At 35.7% G+C, this 23,992-nt stretch overlaps 1 protein-coding gene across 3 annotated transcripts in view; it reads right to left on the bottom strand.

Annotated features, from left to right (window-relative positions):
• SEMA3A (semaphorin 3A) overlaps window positions 1–23,992 on the bottom strand; it is a 596,670-nt gene that overhangs the window by 190,267 nt on the left and 382,411 nt on the right. For all 3 annotated transcript variants that reach the window (XM_027838692.1, XM_027838693.1, XM_027838691.1), the window contains 2 exons: window positions 23,390–23,547; window positions 12,650–12,712 (listed from right to left, as the gene is read on the bottom strand). In XM_027838692.1, the coding sequence (XP_027694493.1) occupies window positions 12,650–12,712; window positions 23,390–23,547 (221 nt within the window). The remainder of the gene's footprint in view (window positions 1–12,649; window positions 12,713–23,389; window positions 23,548–23,992) is intronic.

Below are 23,992 nucleotides of genomic sequence, written 5' to 3' on the forward strand. Positions count from 1 at the left end.
AACATGAAACATGCACAAAAAGGTAAAGAACTTTGTACTTGAATGCTTCTAAACATCCATTACCAATTTCACAGTCTGAGAGCTTTAACTATTAGAAAGCTGTTTCTTATATTGCTCCAAATCTGACTCAATATAACTACCACTGGCTTTACTATTTTCTTCTTGTGTAGCTACTAAGAATAAATGTATTCATTTTAACAGGTAAGAGTAGTTCAAACATTTGAAGACAACCAGAATATTCTCCACATTTACCCCTGTGGTTTTCTCTTCTATAAGTTAACTATTCCCAGTTTCTTCAAACATTCTTTATATGACATGTTTTCAACTCTGCTCACTATCTTGCTCAGGCTCTAACAAAAAAATATAGCTTATCAATCTTTTCCTTAAATTTCTCTTCTAGAATTCATACCAGGAAAAATCTAACTAGCGCAGAATAGAGTGACTTTGTGGCACTGTTGTCTTTTTCAGGAATCCCTGCTTTCTCTGGATGGTGTCAAACCCAGGGGCATGGATGCTTCACTGAGATGTAGAAGAGAGAGGACCCTTTTTATTCCTAAATGACTTGGAGCACAAGTCCTGAGACTGTAGCCCTTTATTTTTCCAGGCCCTATGTGTGAGCAGAGAAGGGCAACTTTCTCTACCTGATCTTTCCACCAATCATTAAAAGAAATTTCCTTCCTTTCTTCTTTCCTTCCTTCCTTTCCTTCCTATCCTTCCTTCCTTCCTTTCTTCTTTCCTTCCTTCCTTCCTTCCTCTATCTACCTATCTACCTATCTACCTATTTATTTTTGAGCCTGGGTCTCCCTATCTCACCCAGACTGGAAATTCAGAAGACATTCATGTGGCTAATCCCCCAAATTATCAGCTTGGAAGCTTTAAACTGCTCCATTTTTCCAACCTGGGCCAGTTCACCCTTCCTTAGGCAGCCTGGTAGCCTGGCATTCCTCAAGGTCTCATCATAACAGTATAAGACTAAGTGCAGACACTCCAACTGCTTTAGCCCTACAGCAGCCCCAAACTCCCAGATTCAAGGGATCTACCACACTCAGCTCTCGCAGCAGCCAGGACTACAGCCATGTGCCACCAAACCTGGCAAAAGGAACATTATTTCCAAAGGAGAGGTTCCTGGAAATATTAGTAACTATACACTATCACTGTGAGGAAAAGATAAATCTGAGCTGAAGAAACCAGAAAGAGAATTTAAGAGACAAGCACAGGGCTTGCACAAGAATAGGTGTTTAATTAATGTCGTTTATAGAATTGAACTGAATAGTTTAAGTTTTGTTTACTTATTTTATATGAAAGTTCGATCATTTCTTATTTTGGCTACAAATCTAACTTGGAGGCTTAGGGACTATATAAACCACTCTATGTCATTTATGTGATTTTCAACATCACACATTTCTTTGAAAGAATTATTTTCTGTAAGTCACAGCTGCCTATTATTTACTCAAAAGTCACTATAGAATTTTCTACACATTATCTTTATAACATTCCATAAATAAGGTGCTGAGTGAATGTCTACATTCATGACTTCCTTCATGATTGCCTACCATCTTTTGTTGAGTTTATATTTAGTAAATAGATAATAAATATTTATTTCTAATATTCCTCTATGAATTGTCACCAATATCTTACAAGAAAAATATTTTGAGTATTTTTCTTAAAAAAAAATGAGGAATCTTGAGTATTTGTTGTTTTTGCTCAGTTGTTTTTCAGCTCTGTTCAACTCTTCATGACCTCATTTGGGGTTTTCATGGCAGAGATACTGGAGAAGTCTGCCATTTCCTTCTCCAGCTCATTTTATAGATGAAGAACTTCAGGCAAATTAAGGGTTAAGTGACTTGCCCAAGGTCACACAACCAGTAAGTATCTGAGGCCATATTTGAACTCAGGACGGATGAGTCTTCTGGCATCCAGGCCCTGTACTCTCTACACTGTACTCTCTAACTGTTCCCCATATAATTATTGCAAGTGGATAATATATTAAATGCTATTTCCTCAAACAGATTATACAGCATAGTAAGGTAAAACAATGAAATAAAACAGAGAATCAGAAATACCATACATATTTATCTCTTTATAGATTATGGAAAGGCAACTTTTATTTTACTATTTTCTCAAGTAAGAATGATAAACAGATGAAAAATGTTTTTATTTGAAATGGAGAAGATGGGAACTCTTGATCTTTCTTCACCATTGATATTTTATTGAAGGGAGAACAAATTCCATAACAATGGAACCAATGGAACACACAGAACATTTCATGATATTAACAATTCAAATAAGTTGCCTTAACCCAGTTGATAGTTTAACCACATTTGCATGCTTGAAAGGCATAACATGATGAAAAGCACAAAGATTGAAAAGAACACTGTCCTTGGAGTCAGGCATCCGGCTTCTAGTCCTCAGTACATCATGGGCTTGAATTAACCCTTTTATATCTCAGCTGGCATCATCTGCAGAATAGGCATGATCATTTTTCCTATTTACCCTTCGATGCTTTGTAATGAGAAAACACATAAGTGTTTTGTAAAGTACTAGATAAATGTGCAGGCAGCTAGATGGCACAGTGGATAGAATACCAGGCCTGGAGGCAGGAAGACCTGAGTTGAAATTTGGCCTCAGACACTTAATAGCTGTCTGACCTTGGACAAGTCACTTAAACCTGTTTGCCTCAGTTTCCTCACCTATAAAACGAGCAGGAGAAGGAAATGGCAAATTTCTCCAGTATCTCTGCCAAGAAAACCCCAAATGTGGTCATGAAGAGTCAGACGCTACTAAAAAACAACTGAACCACAACAACAACACAAATCTGCATTTTTATTATTTGTAATTCTAGCATACTTATCCTTTTCAGTTTTCAAATGATTACCTGAACATGTGTGCACATAGTTCTTTATCTGTAATGAAAGAGGGAATGCACTTGAGGAGTTTTCAGAATCTTTCTTGAAATTTGTTTTCTTGTGTTCAGCTTATTTTTGTTTTAAACCACACATGGGATTTCAACAGTCAGGGTATTCCTAGTGAGGAATTTCCTCTTTTGTGCCTTTTCAGCGATTTAGTATCTTAGATGTTTTCTTGGAGCATTGAAAAGGTGAAGTGAATTGTCAAAGGTCACAACCAGCATGTGTTAAGAATTGGGATTTGAACCCAGGTTTTTCTTCCTGACTGTTTGACCATCGGTCACACCAGTGGTATCAAACTCAAACAGAAACAGGGCATCTAATCTATACATAATCTTGTGGGCCACAAATAGACTTAGCCTTAAAATACAACATGATCTATGTTTTATTGTATTTTTCACTATCAAAAGCTGGTTCTAACTGTACGTGAGCTTTGCCGTACACCATGCTATTATGTATGCAAGCTAGAATACTTAAAATACCTTAGTTTATTTTAGTTTCAATTTCTAAAAGAACTATGAGTATACTCAGAAAGCTTCCATGACTAATATGGAGAAGTTGGGCTTGATTGGCTATATGTTTTCAACAGCCTGATAGCTAGGGTAAATTATCCCCTCCTTCCCTTCCCCCCCCCCCTTTTTTTTTCCTTAAGGAGGAAATCTTTTGGTTCATGGTTAAGGTTACCTATAGGGCAGGGTGAAGGTCATGCCTTCAGTGCAGCTGTTGTACTGCACCTGGGTTATAACTAGAACCCTTCAGGATTCAGTATTGACAGCCCCTCGAGATCAATAATTACACATGTTAAAAATGAGAATTGTTATATAAGATAGGGAAGTATATCCTGGCAAGTTCTGGAAAGCACAGATACAAAATAATATCAAATATCTGAGCAGTGGAACCAACTGAGCTAATTGTTAAATCAAATACGTTCAAAATTTCACTTTAGTGCCTGTTACAAAATCCAGATCCTGTGGTAAATGCATGCATGGCTTGGTACATTCTATACTTGGATCAAATCAACTATTTAAGTTTTTTTTTTTAAATTCCATCGAATGAGCAAATTCAGTAACATGGGGGAGGGGTGCGACCTTTTATTTTTATGGTATGTTTAGCTTGAAATGGACAGATAAATAAGTGCATTAGCACTTTATTTCAATTTTCTTTCATAGACAGGATCAAGACATTTCAGCAGCAATGCTTTCACCTGCAAATGGAGCAAAGTGTTTCGTGGTAGCTCTCTTATTATTCATAACAATGACAGGAAGATTGACATTAAAAATCAGAATCAGCCAGAAATCTTCCCCAAATGGATTGGCACCATTGTTCTGTCCTTTTGGGCCAAAAGAAGCTGGATAAAAGGCAAGCCTTCTGCTAAAATGCCATGATGCCCAGCAGGCTGGGGCCAGGGCTTAATTCTCTGTGGTCTGCAATTCCCTTCTGAGCAATAATTTCAATAGAAAGTTCTACCCTGTACGTTTGCAGGTAGATTTGACATAAAGATTGAGGTTGCGCAAAGTGAGGGATAGTTTGGATACTATCCTTCAAATGGCTCTGGAGTATTTGTATAATTCTGCTTCAACTGCAACCTTTTCAAAAAGTAAGTATAAGTGATAATAGCTATGATAATTGTTATTGCTATGTCAAACTTAGAATATCAGTATGTATTGGTTCCCTTTAGTTTAGCTCCATGAAACCTGCACTGATTTTCACAAAGTTCCCTTGACAAATATGGCTAAGCAGCCTGTTTTTTCAATCATTTAATCCTTCACACTTAATATCTGAAAATTACTTCACACTTTTCAAGGCATTTTCACACACATTATCCCATTTAATCCGCACAACAATCCTGTGAAATAAGCAGTTCTTTTTATCCTCAAATTATAGATGGGTGACTGAAGCCCAAAGAGATTAAACAACCAACCTAAACTTCTACTATCATGAGTGTAGCCAGGACTAGAACCCAAGTTCCTGATTATAAGTCTAATGTGCTTTCCACTATAATAAAAGGCTTCCCAAAGATAATAAGATGCATATTTTACTTTTGTAGACTATGCCAGCACAGCACTCCCTTTTTATACCAATTTAGAGTGTTAATGTGGACTAATGGTTTGAAAGGTGGAATGTGTCAGGAAGATGTGAGTTCAAATCCAGTCTCTGAAATTTAACATCTTGAATAATGGGCAAGTCAGCCTCTGTGAGTCATTTTTCTCATCTGCAAAATAAGAGTTGGATGAGATGGCCTTTAACTCTAAATCGATGATCCAATAATCACAAGTCTGATACATTTATTCTGAAATCATGATGATCCAAGATAAGACCATTCAACTTAGTAAAAAAAAAATTTTAAGCTATAATAGTTATCTAGTAGAACAGCTTGTAAAGTTGACTTCTTACAAATATTCTGCTCTCTAATCTTACATAGGGAATTCCCCTGTCAATCTGCTCACGTGTAGACTGTGTCTAAATCACTATCACTAAATTAATAAATATCAAATCCTTAGGGCTTTTCCTCTTCACAAGAGCAGAAGCTAGGTCTTTTTCACTTCACCAAACAGAGTGAAAGCAAGGAAAGGAAAAAGAGCATAATAATGATGATATAGCACCAACTATGTGCAAGTCACTGTGCTAAAGCTCTTTTTACAAACATTATCTCATTTGATGCTCACAACAGGCCTTTGTGGTAGGTGTTATTATTACCATCATTTTTCAGTTGAGCAAACTGAGGCAGATCATGGTTAAGTGACTTGCCCAAGGTCACACAGATAAGCAAGCATCTGACGCCACAGTTGAAGTCAGGTGGTACATGAATCCAGGCCCAGTGCTCTTTGCATTGAGCCACTAGCTACTAATGACTATGTGCAAAGCATTGTTCTAGGTACTAGGGATATAACAATGAAAAATGACAATACCTAACCCTAAAGAATATATGGTTAAATCAGGGCAAGGTGGCAGATGACATATATGAAACTGAGTTTTCTACATAGTAGAATGAAGTAGAGAAAAGGAAAAACCAGGCAAAAATATTATGAGTACAATACTAAAGTTGGCTCTCAATATTTTTATCCCAGAGCTTACCTAGTAAACATTTAGAGATGGAAATGTGTATGAATAGGAATGCTTATTGTTCATTGCTCAGGTAAGAGATTAGATCCACGATGGCAATGATTTAAGAAAATCCTCAATGAAGAAACTTTCTCTTTCAATTTAGGTCGTCAACTTCTCTTAGAAAATTGTCTAAAGTACTGAGAAATAAAATTCAGGCTTACACAACCAGTATGTGTTTAGAGGAAAGATTGGAAATCCAGACCTTCTTGTGTTCAAGGTTGTCTTTCTATTTACTATGTCCTGCCGCCTTTATTGGCATTCTTAAATTAACTTAAAATTTAACAACCAATTGAAGTATGATTTTTTTTCATTTATGCAACATCTCAAAGATTTCCTCAATTTTGTAGTCAACACGTGTATTCTTTAAACCATAATATAGAAACAGCAGAGTAGATAATTTACTAAGTTATTACTGTGTCAGGGAGGGGGGAGAGGAGGAAAAAAGGAAGGGAAAAATAGAATTTCTTCAAAAACTTAAAGAAGAAATGTTAAAAAATTATTTTAACATGTAATTGGGGTAAATAGAACAAATTATTGAAAAAAATTCATAAAATTGAATGTAATGGAAAATTATGATCCCCATGTCTAGCTTTTTAGACATCACTATTATTAGATACCTTTAAGCACATATTGTGTGAAATCATGCTTATTCATTATCAATATTTGAATGAATCTCCTATATATCAATCTATTTGTAAGTAAAAATTATAATTCAAATAACAAACTATCTCAGATATAAAGAATGGCAGCATTGAAAACATCCCTCACTCTGCCCAATTCACCCATCAATCAGATCTGCCTTGGCTAGAAGACTGGCTTCTAAGAGATGCTTTGCCCTCTAATTCTCTAGGGTTAAGTATTGAACATTCCCTTCTTCCCTTAATTCAACTGAGGGCAAAAAAAAAGAAGTTGATCTTTTCTGAAGGAATTTTACTAGGTAAGTAAGGGAGAAAGTAAAGTAAAACAAACTGCAGAATACAAAAACAGAAATGATGAGTTACAGAGCCCAGAAATATTCTTTCAAGATGTCTATAATTTAGATAAATATTTTCTGGCATGACTTCTGAAAAGGCAACTCCCTGTCCCACCAGACGTGCGCGCGCGCGCGCACACACACACACACACACACACACACACACACACACACACACACCTGATCTCGATCTTCATTCATTCATTTCTCAGTCCAGTTTTGTTCAGGCCAGAATCCCACAGTCACTAATCTTTGGTGGAGGTTGATTTCCTACTTATTTGAAGATTTGAAGATCTTGACTCTCCTGTTTAAACTCAGTCTAGGACTAATCCAGACTGGTCCTTACTGGATCCAACATTAAACCCTGTACCTCACTCCGTTTATAGAGCTTAGGAGAAAGTTATTTTCTTTCCTAGTTTCCAATTTGGTTCCATGTCTCAGATCTTAGATCAAGTTCCTGTTTCTGGCCTTTAAAATTCTTATCAGATGCAGGATGATAAAACATGTGGCACCCCCCCCCGATAGAGATGGGGATTTTACACTCCAGTCTACCAACTGCTCTTGCTTCCCTATAATTTTGAAGTCAATGACTCTTTAGCTTCCTTCATAGGAGAATAGATTTAGAGGCTAAAGGCTCTCTGGGAGAAATTGAGTTCCACCCTCTCATTTTACAGATGAAGAAACTGAGGCTGTGAGCATAGAAAGTACTGACTGAGGGTCATGTACATAGTCTGAGGTTTTAGTCAAACTCAAGTCTTCCAGATTGCAAGTCCAGGGCTATTTCCACTGTGCCACTTAGCTGCCCACTCAACTTACAATTTCATATCTCTTTAAATACAAATATTTTATATATAATAAATTTTATACATAATAAAATAAAATATGCATATTATGCCAGTATGCATAATATACCTTAAGTTTTGCAAAGTGCTTTGCATATATCATTTATTTTAACAACCCTAGGAGATAAGTACTATTATTATCCCCATTTTACAGATGAAGAAACTGAGGGCTTAAAGAGTTTAAGTGACTTGCTCAGGGTCTCATAGCTAGTAAGAGTCTGTCTTATATGAACTCCAGGCTATATGTACTACACCACAGAGATGTTTCATAGCCTCAATAAAAGTGAGGTGAGGGGCATTCACCACAGCCTAATGAGGCACTTGCTTAAATGGTAACATCTCAAATATATAGTACTTTTTTTTGTTTGCAACAATTTTTCCCCACAACAATCCTGTAAGAATCAGTCACTCAATAAACATTTATCAAGTACCTCTTTTGTGTCAGTCATTGTGACACGTGCTGGGGATACAAAGAAAGGTAAACAACAGCCCCAGTTCTCTATGAGTGTACACTCTAATGAAGACATAAGAATTATTATTCCCATTTTACACACCAGTTAATGAGACTTTGAAGTGAAATTTGAACCCAGTACACTTGTACCTAAAACCACTATTCTTTGTACTACTCCATTCTACTTCTCCTAAAGCACAGTGGTAGTGAAGGCTAAGTCTGCCTGTATGTCTGCCTACAGTTAGCTTGATATAAGGAAAATTTTCTATGAAATCAAGGAAACTATCCTAAAGCCCAAACCAGATAGCTCATAATATACCAATACAGAGGCGTGGGAATGAGGAGGAACAAATACCTGGGGGAAGATGTTGACAATAGCTCATGCACTTTACAACTTTATATACATGATCTTATGAAATGAATTCATAAACATGATGTGACTATATACTAATGAATCCCATTTCTATAATATACATAAGAAAAACCATCTCCTTATTTTATAGCCATACTTTGTATATCTAGGAATGACATTTACATGGTTCACTCTACCCTTTTTTTAAGAATGATATCCACAGTCATTAGAATTAAGGTGATAATAATAACAATATTAATAATACATAGAATTCATTTAGAATTTTATGATTTACAAAGTGTTTTATAGATATTTCATTTTATCCTCCATTTTATAGATGACAAAACAGAGCTGCTAAGTGTCTGTGACCAGATTTGAGGCATGGGTAAGTTAAGCGACTTGCTAATGGTTACTGCTTAATCTAAGAGGGAGAAATGGGACTCAAATCAATCCAAATCCAATAGACATCACACAAGACCAAATACCTACATTGTACTATGACTAGTATAGTTATGCACACTAAATTCCAGAATTAACGTGTCATCATTCATATGTCAAATATTTAATGAAGAATAGATTGAACAAAAGAGAAAAGAAAAAAGAGTGAGGGGAGAACCAATAAAGTGTAAAAGAGGAAGAGCCATCAGAAGAGATAGAAAAACATGGAGAAGAAGGATGAGGAGAAAGATTTAGAGAAAATCATAAATAGATCCTCTGCTCTGCTAATGTCTCTATTTTTTAAGCCTCATTGATTGTCACTGATGCATGATAGTTAAATATAGACCAGAAGTGAGATTAATTATACCTACAAAAGCTAAATACATATGAATTTTTATGGTTCCCTGGAAGGTTAAGGTCACAAAATTCCCACAGTATTTCATGGATTCAATGCCTGTGCATACTAATGACTCAAATATAATAAAACCTACTAGGATTATATGTGTTTGACAGCCAAATGAGATCACAGATTTAGATCTGAGATTTGAATTTCAAAAAGAAGTCATCTAATCTGATCTCTTCATTTGAAGTTAAGGTAAGCTGGTATATGTTTAACAAGCAGCTCTTCAGAAAAAAAATTTTAAAAAAAGGAACTCAACAAACTTTTTTTTCTTTTTAGTGAGACAATTGGGGGTAAGTGATTTGCCCGGGGTCGCACAGCTAGTAAGTGTCAAGTGTCTGAGACTGGATTTGAACTCAGGTCTTCCTGACTCCAATGCCAGAGCTCTATCCACTATGCCACCTAGTTGCCTCCCACTACACTTTTAACAATGCATTCTTTACATTTTCTCCATCACTTTTTAAAGTCTAGACAATAAACAAAAATAATAAATCAAGCCCTGATTTATAGTCTGCTCATTTCAAAGGTGTAAATACTCACGCTGAAAATTATATGAGCATTTACAAATCATCAGTTTGAGAGCCAACTTGAGCACCTGATATTAAGGCCAAAGAAAGTAAGCTGCTAACTCAAAGTCAAATAGGCGATACAGAGACAGAATTGCATTTGAGCCTAGGTCTCCTTATCTCAAACCCAGAGCTATTTCTTTTGTGAAAAACCATCTCATTCATTCATTCATTCATTCATTTATTGGTAATATGCCTTTTCTGAAGTGGGACTATTTTCAGTTATTAGCCTGAGTGTCATTCAGGTTATAGAGTTATGACATAAATTTCCTTTTGATAAACATATACATTTTCTTCAAAGTTTCATAATGAAAGAATCAAGCAGACCAGGTTTTTAAGAATATTAAGACAGTTGCCTTCAAAAAAAATCATATAGTCTCTCAATAACAGGCAAAAGATATGGGTCCTCCTAGTACAAAATGTTCAGCTTTATATTTGGGTAGCTAGGTGGAACAGTGGGTAAACTGCCAGGCCAGGAGTCAGGAAGACTTATTTGCTTGACTTCTAATCTGGCCTTAGACTTACCAGCTGGGTGACCCTGGGCAAATACCTTCTCCCTGTTTGCCTCAGTTTCCTTATCTGTAAAAAAAAATGAGTTGGGGAAGGAAATGGCAAAACACTCCAGTATCTTTCCCAAGAAAGCCCCAAATGGGGTCAAAAAGAGTCAGACACAACTGAAAAATAACAATATGTGGAACAGTTAATAATTTGGACATAGCAGAGTTGATCAATATAATCATTTGTACATTCTCTGTTCAAACACACATATTTTAAGTGTACATACATATTTATATATATATATGAGATGTATACACATATGTGTACATACATGTGAGTGTTGTGTTTTGTTTTCTTTTTTCCCCAGTGAGAAGGTGATTTAATTGGTATGGAGAAATGCTATTATGGAAATCCCCTGTACAAATGTACATTAGTAAGTCATCTATTACTTATAGAGTTGCTTAGAACTCTAAGATGTTAGTTGACTTGCTCTTGGTTCCAAGGTTCCAAGACAGCATTCAAACCCATATCTTTTATATTTCACGTATCTTTGTGCACGAATGTATCAATATGTTTATGTTTCTTTTACACACATGCTGTGCATGGTTGTATTTTCCTGTACTAATAGGGAGAAAATCTGAAGTTTATTATTTAAGCAAAATCCAGTCTTTTAAATTTATTGTCTAAGTAAAATTAATACAAATACAGTGAAGCCAGTGCTTATCCTTTATTTTAAAATGGAAAGTACAGAAAAATGTTAATTCAATTTTTGTCAACCTTGTATGAAAATTACTATTCTTTCTATATTTGTGTTGTATACACCTATACATCAATAAGGATATAATGTGAATATTCAATACAGTAAGAATTTTTAGTTAATATACTGCTTTTGCAACATCCTAAAGTGTTAAATAAAATTCTTAAAAGAAACATTGATTTATTTGGATTTAGAACAATGCAGTATATGATTAAAATGCTTATTTATATGTATATGTGTGTGTGTGTGTGTGTGTGTGTGTGTGTGTGTGTTTTATGAAGAGTTAAGTCTTGGAAAGCTGAAACATCTTTTATAAGATGTTGGAATTCCAAATATTTGAATATATCCAAGCATATATGCATAAATACAAATATCTATGTATACAAGTACTTATCTAGATATTTAGATGTGATTATGCACTCTGATGGAGGGAAGATCCTCATTGTTGAGATCATATATCCAATGAAATAATTGAAGAATATACATATCTGTGCATATAGTCAGATTTATTTTGTGTATGCATCTATAGTTCTATTTATAGAATTGTATTCATTGATGTTTTCAGATTTTCCATATGTTTGGTAAATTCTGCAAACTAGTTAGAGCTATTTTAGTTAATACACAGAGACATAGACACAGTCACATACATATATATGTTTGTGTATAAATTACATACATACACACATACAGACTGACATACAGACAGACAGACAGACATCTTTCTAGTCATACTTACTAAACATTTTCTTGTGGCTAAGCCATTCAAAATCAAAGAAAATTCAAGATCAAAGAAAATCAAAGAAAATTTCCAGAACCATAAATTCACTTTCAGGAGCTTTGCAGACACAGGTGTACTTGAAGACAAAAGCCCTGTCTATAGCTCTGACCATGTCTAACTTCCTGCATAACAGATCCAGTTGTCACGAGTGCTGTCAACCATGAAGACCAGTTGAGGCTAACTATGTTGATTGGGTCTCCTGAGCAGTTCACTGAATATATTAAAAACAGTACTGCAAGACAATCCTACAAAGGTGACCTACCTTAGAAATAAGTAAGGGTATGACTATGACAGATGACATTTTATGAATTCAATTGCTATTCTTTGCTTCTTTCATTCCTTATATGTAAATATTATACATTTGTACTCTTTGAGGAGTTCTTATTGATGGTCAGTATCCTGGCCCTTATAATTATCTTTAGTATTTCCAGAATTGAAAATTAGTAAAACATTTGAAATCTAAATGTCAACCATAAAAGAAAAAATAAATGTCTGAATTGAAAATTTAAAAAATATATATTATATACCCAATTATAAATTGCTTATTAAATTTCTAAAATTCTTTTAAAAGTTTATTGCTTACCAAAATATCTTTTCCAGCCCACTTGCACTCGTCCCTTCGCGTATGAGAAACTGGCCAAGCAATCTAAAAGTAGAGAATAAAGATTACTCTGGGGCTGCTTAGAAGGAAGGTTCATTTAAGATCATGACTACAATTGCTCTAGTCCAAGCTAGTGTAGCCAAGATCAGTACAGAATAAAAAGCAGATCCCATGGATAGAATTACCCCCTTTCTCTGTGTTTCAAATTCCTATCAAGATATGTCCATTAATTTAATTCAGATTTAGTTTAAACTTTTAATTTAATTTTATTTTTTTAGGAAAAGTAAACAACATGGATATACAAGTTATAAATACATGAAAACATTACTGTTATACTTAATTATACAATTTCTTCCCCTCTCCCCAGAACTTCAGACATTTGAAATTGCTTGCCTTTCAATATATATGAGAAATTTGATCACTTTGTTCTTTATTGTATTCACAATTACCGTTTAGTTAAAAATTATTATTTAGTATGGTAGGACCTTGCTTTTCGTTTAGTCGTCACTTCACCACTTTGTGCCTCAGTTTCATTATCTGTTAAATGAGATGCCAGGACCAAACACCAAATCTATGTTATATAATCACTGAAACATCTATTTATTATTTTAGCTTCAATAATTCAAGATTTTGCAACATTTTTCATTATGAATAATCCCTTTACTAATATGGAGCACAACCTCCTTACAACTCAGCAGATATTCTCTGAGATTTTTTCAGACCAAAAGACACGCTGCAGTCAACCTGATGAATCACTATGAAATGATCTAGATTGATCTTCCAAGCACTTCTGTGTTCAATGTTGAAAACAGAAATTATAAGAATATCAACCTAATCACCAAAGAACAAGAAAATACCAAAAACCTTATCATTAATTTAGATTACTTTGTGAGATTTTCTACTTTGTGTGTAATTTGTGATTTTAACAAAATTTCAGAAGTGGGAGAAATGAGGTGTGAATAAAGTGCTAGGGGACAAGGAGCTCTATCTCTGCTCTAATTCTGCTGTAGCCTTGACCAAATCATTTGTTTATGTTAGATTTTCCTCACTGCCGCTAGCCAGACATTAGAAGAATATCTACATAGTCACTACAAAGACAAAATCATGATTTAACCAACTGTCTAGTGAAATCAGGACAGTCTAAGAGTTGATCTGATAACTCAAAGTCAGGCATAAATAAACCAAATTGCAAAGCAATTATGCCAACATGTTGTTGAACGTTTTCAATGTAGGAGATCATTAGAGAAGTATAAAGAATCTTCTGCATAAGTTACAGCACAAGACCCATTGCTACATTGGTAGAGGTTGCTATCAGGTAAGAAAAACTCCTTTTACTAATGCAGATCAGAAATTTTCTGGAATCCAAAGTCCTAGAAAGTTGCTGAGAACAGCAAGAAGTTAAATGACTTTCCCAGGGTCAAATAGTATATAGCAGAAGAAGGATCTGAATTTAGGTCTTCTCAGTTTCGAGTTTGACTGTCTATCCACCATGAGATAGACAAGTCTAAAGTCAATTTATATAAAAGTATTATTTATGGTTCTAAATGAAGAAAAAAAAACAAAGGATTTGAGAAATTGAAAGTTCTACTAATTAAATCTCACATTCCTAGGCTTGATAAAATAAAATCTAGAATGTTCATGTTACAAAGATTAAGTTTATATTTTCCCCCAGATTATAAATTGCTAGACTATTCCTTAGTTTACCCTAAAATCCTACTTCTAATTATATTTTATTTTGCCTTTGAAGTATTTTCAGTTGAATATTACAGTCATAATCCAATATTATGATCAATTTTACTTCATTATCTGGCATTTTTAAATGAATCATAGCCAGGCTTTATGTGATGGCCACATTTCATTCTTTTTTAATGCCTAAAAGCTTTTCAACAGATAGAAATAATTGTTTCCCATTATCCCTAAATTTTTTTTCCATAATTTTTGCTGAAATTAGATAGAATAACTAGAGTAAGAGTAGTCATACAAAAAAGTAATGCTTTACCCTCATATAGATAAGATTGTTTTCAATAACTCAGTTAATTTAGATAATCTGTACATGACCATGATAGCACCTAGTTTGACGTCATTAAAGAGATTAAATCTGCAGTACTCTAGCCCACCAGCAAAAAATTTCCAAACATCTGCCACCTATTGGTTATACTATCATTCTCAAAATAGAAGCCATATGGGTCCTTTCTTCTGAAACCATAGAATGTCAGAGTTGGGGCTGTGGGAGTAGATGTTAGGGAGACTATCAAGCCCATTCTTTTTTGTTTGTTTGTTTAAGAACAAAACCAAGGCCCAGGGAGGTTCAATGAAGATAGTAACAGAAAGGAGACCTTGAATCACAGATTATGTAACCTCTATACTGTTGTCGTTGGTGTCATCTGGTCATTTCAGTTGTGTCCAACTCTTTGTGACATCATTTTGGGGTTTTCTTGGCAAAGATAACTACAGTGTTTTGTCATTTCCTTCTTCAGCTCATTTTACAAATGAAGAAACTGAGGCTAACAGGGTTGAGTGATTTGCCCTGAGTCACACAGCTAGTGATTGTCTGATGCTGGATTTGAGAATTTACATCCTCTATAGCACTGCCTTCCAATCACTTTGGAGAGCTGCAGTCTACTGCAAAACACCCACATTCAGCTTCCCTTTCATTTTACTCTTCCCCATCCCTTGCTCTCTTTGAGAACATATGGTAAACATTTAGGCTACTTTCTCTTAATCAATAGTTCTGTTCTCTAAAGGATCTACCATCTTTGAGTAACAGACAAGTACTCAGGACAGGGCTATAGAGATGGAGCTGGGTTATCTCTCATTTAAAACTTTCAAATTCATAATCATTAATACAGAGAGAAAGTGGTGGCCAAGACTAAGAATGACATTAATAAATATGAACCTCCATACTGTATTCTTTATTCCTACATCTCTTTCCCCCAACATTTCCAGCTTCCTCTGACCTGCCATAAGCATCTTATCCCTCTCATCCCAGCATTCTATCACTTCTTTCCCTATCTCCCTTTCTTGAAATATCCAGCAAAATGTGAGTGAATTAGAAGAACAGACTGTAATGAAATCAACTATTTAAAACCAGACACTTAGTTAATGGCACTGCCTGGAAAAAATACATAAATATCAATTTATGACACAAGCAATTTCAAATTTCTAGAGTTCTTTGGGAGAGGAGAAGAACTAAGATGTCACAACTTAAGTGCAGCATGAATATTTCCATAAATGTATAATAGTTATCCTACGTAGCCATGCTGTTCAATTTTGCAGGTATTATAGGATCATAGATTTCAAGTTGGAAAGGACTTTGGAAGAGATGATCTTGTCCAATCCTCAAACCCTTCCAGGATTTTTGTTTTTCTGATGAGGCTAGTTGTCTGAAAAATCTTTGTTTTAATGGCAACTGAAGTGGTAAATGAACTCAGTTAAACTCTTTGGATGAAATGTGTATAATTTTATTTGCAAATTAAAAAAAAAACTTCCTAAATTAAGTTTAGAAACATTTTTCTTTCACCCCTTTTGTTACCAAGTCACTATTTCCACTTCCTCACTCCTTTCAAACTCCTTAACCCTTGATTCTGCCTTCTAATACAACTAGAAAAACAATCTTGACTAAAAGCATTGAAATCTGGATAGAAGCTTGGATTTTGAGTCAGGGATACTTGGGCTCAAACCTTGCCTCTGAAAGATGCTTGTGAAGTGATGCTGGGCAGGTTCTTTTGATGGGTATGAGCCCAAGTCAAGACCTTTACTCCTTACCCCAAAAAGAATTTGGGTCCCATTTGTCTAAGAGATTCTCCTTGAATTCTCCCACTTAATGAAGGTCTGGTGGTCCCCTGAGGCTATAATCCTATCAACTGGCCTTTTATTGGCCTATGTCCCAATTCTCTGTTACCCTTAACCTAGCCTAGTCCTCCATTGTCTATTACCTCCTGATGGCCCTGGCTACTTTTCACCATAGACCCTATCTAGACTCCATTCTTGACCTCCCAGTCACTCCCATTAAGATCCTTCCTAGATCCCTCCCACAGTCTCTCTGTATATAAAGTTCATCTTGTCTCCACTAAGGTGCTCAGATTCTTTAAGAACCTAGCTAATAGCTCACAATGTTCAGATTCCTTAAGAGTCTAGCCAATATGGAAGATCTTTAATAAACCTTGTCTCTGGCTGAAAGAAGACTTGAGTTGAATTCTTTTGGGCAGGACTCATGTCTCTTGCTCTTGATATTTTGGGGTCCTAGCACCCCTAAACTTCTGGCCCTCAATATTTTAACCTCTCAGGCCCTCAGAGTTCCTGATCTATAAAATCATAGTTTGGGTTAACTGACCTCTGAAGCCCTTTCCAGTTCTAAATCCATGTTCCTATGAACCCATGGGAATTGACAAGATGTTAGATAGATAGAGAATTGACAAGATATTAGATAGATAGAGAAACAAGAGGGCACAGAATTCTGCAGTTCAAAAAAAATTCTAAAGTTGAAGGGACAGCATAGTGATGGTAATTCAGCTAAGACAAGGAGTGATTATGTTATTTCTCTGTCTTCATCCTCTAGTTTTTCTAGTCCATTCTACATACTACTCCCAGACTAAACTCCCTAAATCACATGCTAATTTTTTTCACTCTCTCCCAATTGTTTAAAAAAAAAAGTCCACATTCCTTAGGCTATCATTCAAGCCCCTTCAAATTCGTGTCTCATCTGCATCCAGCTCTAGTAAATTCAACTACAGCAATTATGAAATAAACATTATGAAACAAAGAACTTCTCTGATCTCAAAGAATTTGCAGTGTAATAAATGAAGAGGATTCAGAATGACATGATTTATTTCCCCACTTTCCCTGAATTTCTTTCACATGTGCACTTTTATTTGAACTATTCTGAAGTCAGTACACTGATAAAAACTCTTTTTCCCAAAGTAGTGGCACCAATTCCATTATACTCCCAGGGAGACTGGAAAAAAAAAAAAGCCTGTTTTCACCTCCTTGTTAAGCAGCAGAGAGAAAAAGGCCATTATAGCTCAGACAACTTAAAACAAGGAACAAGTATTAAGAAAAATGATATAAAAAGTTTTTTTTCAAGGATTACATAACACATTTCAATTACATAACCTCTCCCCCTAACTTTGTCTGAATTTACATAAGTAGCTTCTTTTGCAAAGCAGGGCAGGCTTCATAGAAACAAGTAACACCCTGTAACAATACATTTTACATTATTTGGAATGACTACTAAGTTTACAATTAGAAGTTTGAATAGGAATTGTAGAACTTTAGAGATGTTTAACTCCACTATACTCAGACTGCTCATCACCTATCCCTTTCCATTTTCGGGGTAACAAACAATAACAAATAAAATCATGACAATCTCATCTTTTCACATCCTTTGAAACCAACCAACCAATTAACCAACCAACTATCAAAAAACTTATGTATTTAGAAGCATTTGCTATGGTGTCAACAGGCAGTCACAACACCATGAAGGGGCAGCTAGGTGGCACAGTGGATAGTGCACTGGCCTTGAAGTCAGGAGGACCTGAGTTCAAATCTAGCCACAGACACATGATACTAACTAGCTGTACGACCCTGGGCAAGTCACTTAACCCTGATTGCCTCACCAAAAAACAAACATGAGACTTATGTGAAAACCAGGTTTATTTTAAGAGAAATGAACATGCATGTAGAACCCAAAGAGTTCACAGTCCTTACAGAAGTTTGCATATTTATACAACAAAAGGAGAAATAGAAGGGGCATAGCATGGGAAGGGAAAGGGGGGGGGGAGGGCAAAACCCCTCCTGAAGGAAAGGAGCATGGAGATGACAAAAGCCTCATTCTTTTCCCTTGGAAACCACTAGATTATGAAGATAGCAAAGGACCTCAGCTGCATCAGCATTTTCCCAGCCTGGCACAGACTGGAAGGCACCTGTCTTGCCTCCCAAGGACACACAGAGAACCCAGCTTGGGGTTCAAACAACAAATTATGTTAACTGTGAGGCTTTGTCCTTGATATACTCAGGGCCTCCTGCATGCTCTCGGTCCAGTGTTTCTGGAAAATACCACAACTCAAAAAGACAAGTTGAGGGGACCCTTTAAAAGCCCTTAACAATGGATGCTGATTCAACACACCTGTTTGCTAAACCACAGCTGTTGAATCTTCCAGAATACAGTACTTGTGTGAGTGCAGGGCAATGCTCTTAATTTTTATTGTGCTGGGGCCAGCACAATGCATCTTCTTCTGCATCCTGTCAATATTATCAGACAGTATGTTTTTGGCATACAGATCTTTATGGATGTCAATATCAAACTTCATAATTGAGTTGAAAGTGTTTTCATGGAAACCACAACTTCCATACCCAATAAAGATGGTTGGAAGAGAATTTCTGAACCTCTTATTGACAATGTCTATGCCCTGACCCGCAGGAAGCTTGTAGCTCTTTCCTACAGAAGAACTAAATGGCAGTGGTCAGATCCTGCTCAAAATCTAGGACAGGAGCACAACACAACTTCTCTTTTGCATCACACACAATTTGCCATCCTACTGTGTCAGAGATGCTGTAGTTTCCCTTAGGAACTTTATGAGTTAATCCCTCAGATCACAACTAGGAAGATTCCAAGAAGGATAGTATGGGGATGGGAATAATCTTCATATATGGGCACAGTGTGGGTCATACCATCACAATGCCAATGGTACCACCAAAGATAAACAGGGAGAACACAATCTGAATGACAACATTCATGGTTAGAATACTGAAGGTCTTGAGCATCAGATGGGCATGTATATCATTCTCCCCCTCTCCCCCATTGGCTCTAGAGATCTTTTTGGAAGGTGGCTTCTATGAGTAACACAGGGTGATCTACAGTGGAGCTCACTTAAGAAAGCATGGTGACAGATTTCCTGCCATCTATTCCTAATTTGAGACAATAATACATTGAATAGGTGATGTCAAGGTCACAATACCTTTACGGCTCTGTGCTTTATTCTCCATGTCACTGTCTTTCAGGGTCATACCAATCATCAAATTAGATGCTAGGGGCATCTCAGAATGGAAGAGAAAGCAGCCTGAGGGTCAGTGTCTCTTACACACCCAGCTTTAAATATTCTGGAGCCACAGTCAACAGTAAGGGCAGTGATACTATCACCCAAGAGAAACCTTAAAGTGGCAACTAATTTAAATCCATAAGAGAGAAAGGAGATTGTATAACACCTGGAGACAACAGTGTAGGGGAAGGGGGTTGGGGAGGTTCTTCTGAGTGCAAGAACTCAGTTCTAGATGAGTATATTTCTTATCTCTCTTTCCAGACATTCAACTCCTTAAGAGGAGCTATGAGATTTTGTTCATCTAATTCTTTGAGGGCAGGGACTGTCTTTGGCCTCTTTTTGTATCCCCAGGGCTTAGCATAGTTCTGACATACAGTAGGCACTTAATGACTGCTTAATGACTGACTTTCATCCCCTACAGCACCTAAGTCAGTAGTAGGCAGACAATGAAAGTTTTTACAATTAATGAATCGAAATATCTTAGTTCCATTTCTGGGATTACAAAGATAGTTATGGCACAAATCCTACTTTTAAGCAGACTTGTAATAAGGTGAATAAAAGGACAGATACACACATTACTATGATACATAGGAGAAAGAGATAAGTACAAAGGAATAAACTAGGAAAGATCTTGGTGAGGGAAAACCCTGGGAAGGTGATATCAGAGTAGTATAGATATGCTAATTACCTAGTGATTCTTTTCCTTTCACCTGCCTTCAGTCTAGCCAAAGCATGTGAACCTCAAGAAGCCTTATTAAGAACTATGCTTTGAGGATTCGAGATACTTAAGCCAATAAAGGATAAGATTTCCATTAATTTTGGTCATAACATAAAAGGATCATATTTAGACCAACTCCACCCAGAAAAACCTTTCCAATTTCATAACAACAGGCACAGTGTTCCAAGAAAGGAAGTTACTATTGCTCTATTTTCACCCCTTCTCTTTACATATATCCCATAGGAAAGCTCAACTGAAAAAAGGCTAGACCAGGGGTGGGGAACCTGCAGCCTAGAGGCCACATGTGGCCCTCTAGGTCCTCAAGTACAGCTGCTTGACTGAAACCAAACATCACAGAACATATGATTCCATCACTTGAGGACCTAGAGGGCCTCATGTGACCTCTAGGCTGCAGGTTCCCCACTCCTTGTCTAGACTGTCCCATAAGCCACTAAGAAAATGCCTATCATCTCAGTGTATTCTCATCTTGCTCCAAAGGTTAAATTAGTAATGAAAAATCTGCTTTCTGACTTAATCATAGAGCATATAATATAAAAGAGAAAAAAAAACAGTTGGAAAATCTTAAATAATTTGCATTTTCCACCCTGTAATCAACATTGTATAATCAGCATAAAATCTGGTTAGAAATATTAGTTAAATCATTCAAAATAGAACTCTCTGAGTTTACAACTCATAGATGTAAAACAAGATATGCAAAGCACTATTCAAATGTTATCTCATTTAATCCTTACCACAGCCCTGAGTAGTAGATACTTTTATTATCTGCATTTTACAAATAAGGAAACTTTGCCTGAGCAAGGTTCAATGACTCGCTGAGGTTCACAAAACTAGGAGCAAACTGTCTGATGTGGAATTTGAATTCAGACCATCTTGACTCAAAATTCATCACCTGTAGTCACTGTCCTACCTAACAAATTATTTAAATATAAGAAATGAAAAGCTAAAGAAGACCAAGTATAGGTTTAGAGGTAATTTTTCATTTTAATTTTTTTTAAATTTTAATGTAATTTAAGTGTAACTCCTTAAATTATTTTTAATTATTTTTAATTTTTTAAGTATACATTTAGAGGTGTTTTTTTTTTATTTTAAAGAGAAGGTAGGGCATAAAATTCAACAAAATGAAGAAAAAAATGTTATAAAGCATAATCTGCCAACACCAGATAGTTATTTAAATTGTTTCAGGACAATTTTCTTAATTCTTATAGATGCTTTACTTGATAAAATTTGAATTACTTTTGGGATTAATATACAAAATGTGTTGCATTTGTATTTCCTACAAGAAGATTTTTTTTAAATGTGTTAATCCATTTGATTCAGTTTACAAATGAAGAAGCTGGTTTTCTTCCAGAAAAGAAGACACAAAGTATTTATTTCTATCATCTGAGGAGGCCTAGAGTCAGAAGAAAAGGTCAGGGGAAAAAATACCCAGAATCTTACTTGTTATGTCTTTCAAAGCACTTAACTATTAAAAGAAAATGAAAACACTACAATTTCTTTCACGCTGATTTGTAATAAATCAAACTTCTTTATGAACCTAATCAGTATAGTAGTATTTGGGGAAGCTCTTTGCAAATGTAAAAGTATATGTCTTAATTGGAATATCTTCCTCTCTGAGAATGTACATCAGCTTTGAATTTAACTATACAACTTTTACTGAAAGTAATGTTCTCCATCAAGAGTAAAAAGCTTTTACCAATCTGTCACCATTTTATTAGTGTTCAATCTATTATCGTTTATGAGGAGCTGAGGCACACCATTTTAAAGCACTCAGAGTTAAGAAAGAAGCAAAATCAACACCCACACATTCAAACACTGCAGTGAATTCACTCTTAGAAATGTACCGTAATATGACCTTTGTGTGAGGCTTTCTTAAAGTCATTTTTATGTTTCAGAGAACTAAAGCTGGAAATACTGACTGTTATAGAACTGTTAGCTTAAAGCACAGCTCATTCATTCACTTAATAGTGTCATTTTCCCCCTATCGTGTCAATTCTATCCTGGTTTACCAAACTATAAGTCATGAAAGTGGAGTGGATCACATGATACAAAATGAATGAGTCATCAAATGGAAATGCTGATAGGTTCTGCAAGACAAAAATGGATTCTTTACTTTTCATTCAGATGTTTTCATGTCATGTTAACTTAGTCATGAATAGTAAAACATGAGCTTTTAATAGCTTTTTAAAATATGATAGTAAAATTTATATCATAAAACAGCTATTATGCATCATATGAATGTGTATGCACACATACATATAAGACAGTTAGGTGGTGTGGTGGATAGAACACTGGACTTGGAGTTAGGAAGACTCATCTTCATGAGTTCAAATCTGGCCTCAAACACTAACTAGCTGTGTGCCTCTGGGCAAAACACTTAACTCTGTTTGCCTCAGTTCCTTATCTGTAAAATGAGCTGGAGAAGGAAATGGCAAACCACTCCAATATCTTTGCCAAGAAAACCCCAAAATGGAGTCACAGAGTCAGACACAACTGAACAAAAACAACTGAGCAAAATGTATACATACAAACATATATACATTAGAATAAATGAATAAAGGTCAGAATGGATAGAAGTTGCAAAGAGGTAATTTCAGACTTGATGTCAAGGAAAAAAAACTTTTCTAACTATTATAACTCTCAAAAACACAATGAGACACTTTGGGAGGTGAGGGGCTCCCCTCTTTGGCAATCTTCAAGAAAAGAATGGACAACCGAATGTCGGGTATATTATAGTGGGGACTACTTTGGGGAATGGATTGGTCTATGACCCTGAAGTTGACCTTGAAGTTCCTTCTAACTCTTAAATTCTGTGATATTATGATATCAAATAGCCACATAAGATTAAACCAAATTTGACATTTCCTAAGCTTAGAATTGAAAACTTCAATTATTCCATCTTAGTGACTTCGCTTAAATACTCCAGTACATATATTAGAATGAAAATACCTTTTGAAAATCCTTGATATTAACCAGGTTGAATGAAAATATGTGATCCTTTGCTCCAACATACAACCTACTCCGTTCCTCATCCAAAAGGAAAGTATGATAACTGGAGCTGTTTGTCAGGCCATTGAAAGTGATAACATTGTTGGATTCCAACATTTCTGCAAAGTAACAAAGCAGACATTTGTGTTAGTTTGATGACCTAAAAGAAGAAACAGCCTATAACACGTGCTGAAACATGGATGCTGCATTCTATAATAATCTGAATCTGGATACTTTGCTTGAGCTTATGCAACATAAAGGAATGAACTTCTTATATTTCATTAAAATAGTAGTTATACACTTATACTTAATAATTCTATTTTTATAGACCCCTAAAATAGTAGAAAAGAGGCTAAGTATACATAAATCTGGGTTGGAAACCAATGAGAAGGCTATTGCAGCCACTCAGCTGCCAAAATTATTTTCCTGTAGTATAGGTCTGACCATAACACATCTTTCCCTTTCATTCCTCTTCTTCTCCCTTTGTCTGCTGTCTTGCCTCACCTTTCCCCTCAAAACACACACACACACACACACACACACACACACACACACACACACACA

The sequence above is a fragment of the Vombatus ursinus genome, unplaced genomic scaffold (genome assembly GCF_900497805.2).
Source record: "Vombatus ursinus unplaced genomic scaffold, bare-nosed wombat genome assembly UNPS02014830.1, whole genome shotgun sequence".
Classification (NCBI taxonomy): Eukaryota; Metazoa; Chordata; class Mammalia; order Diprotodontia; family Vombatidae; genus Vombatus; species Vombatus ursinus.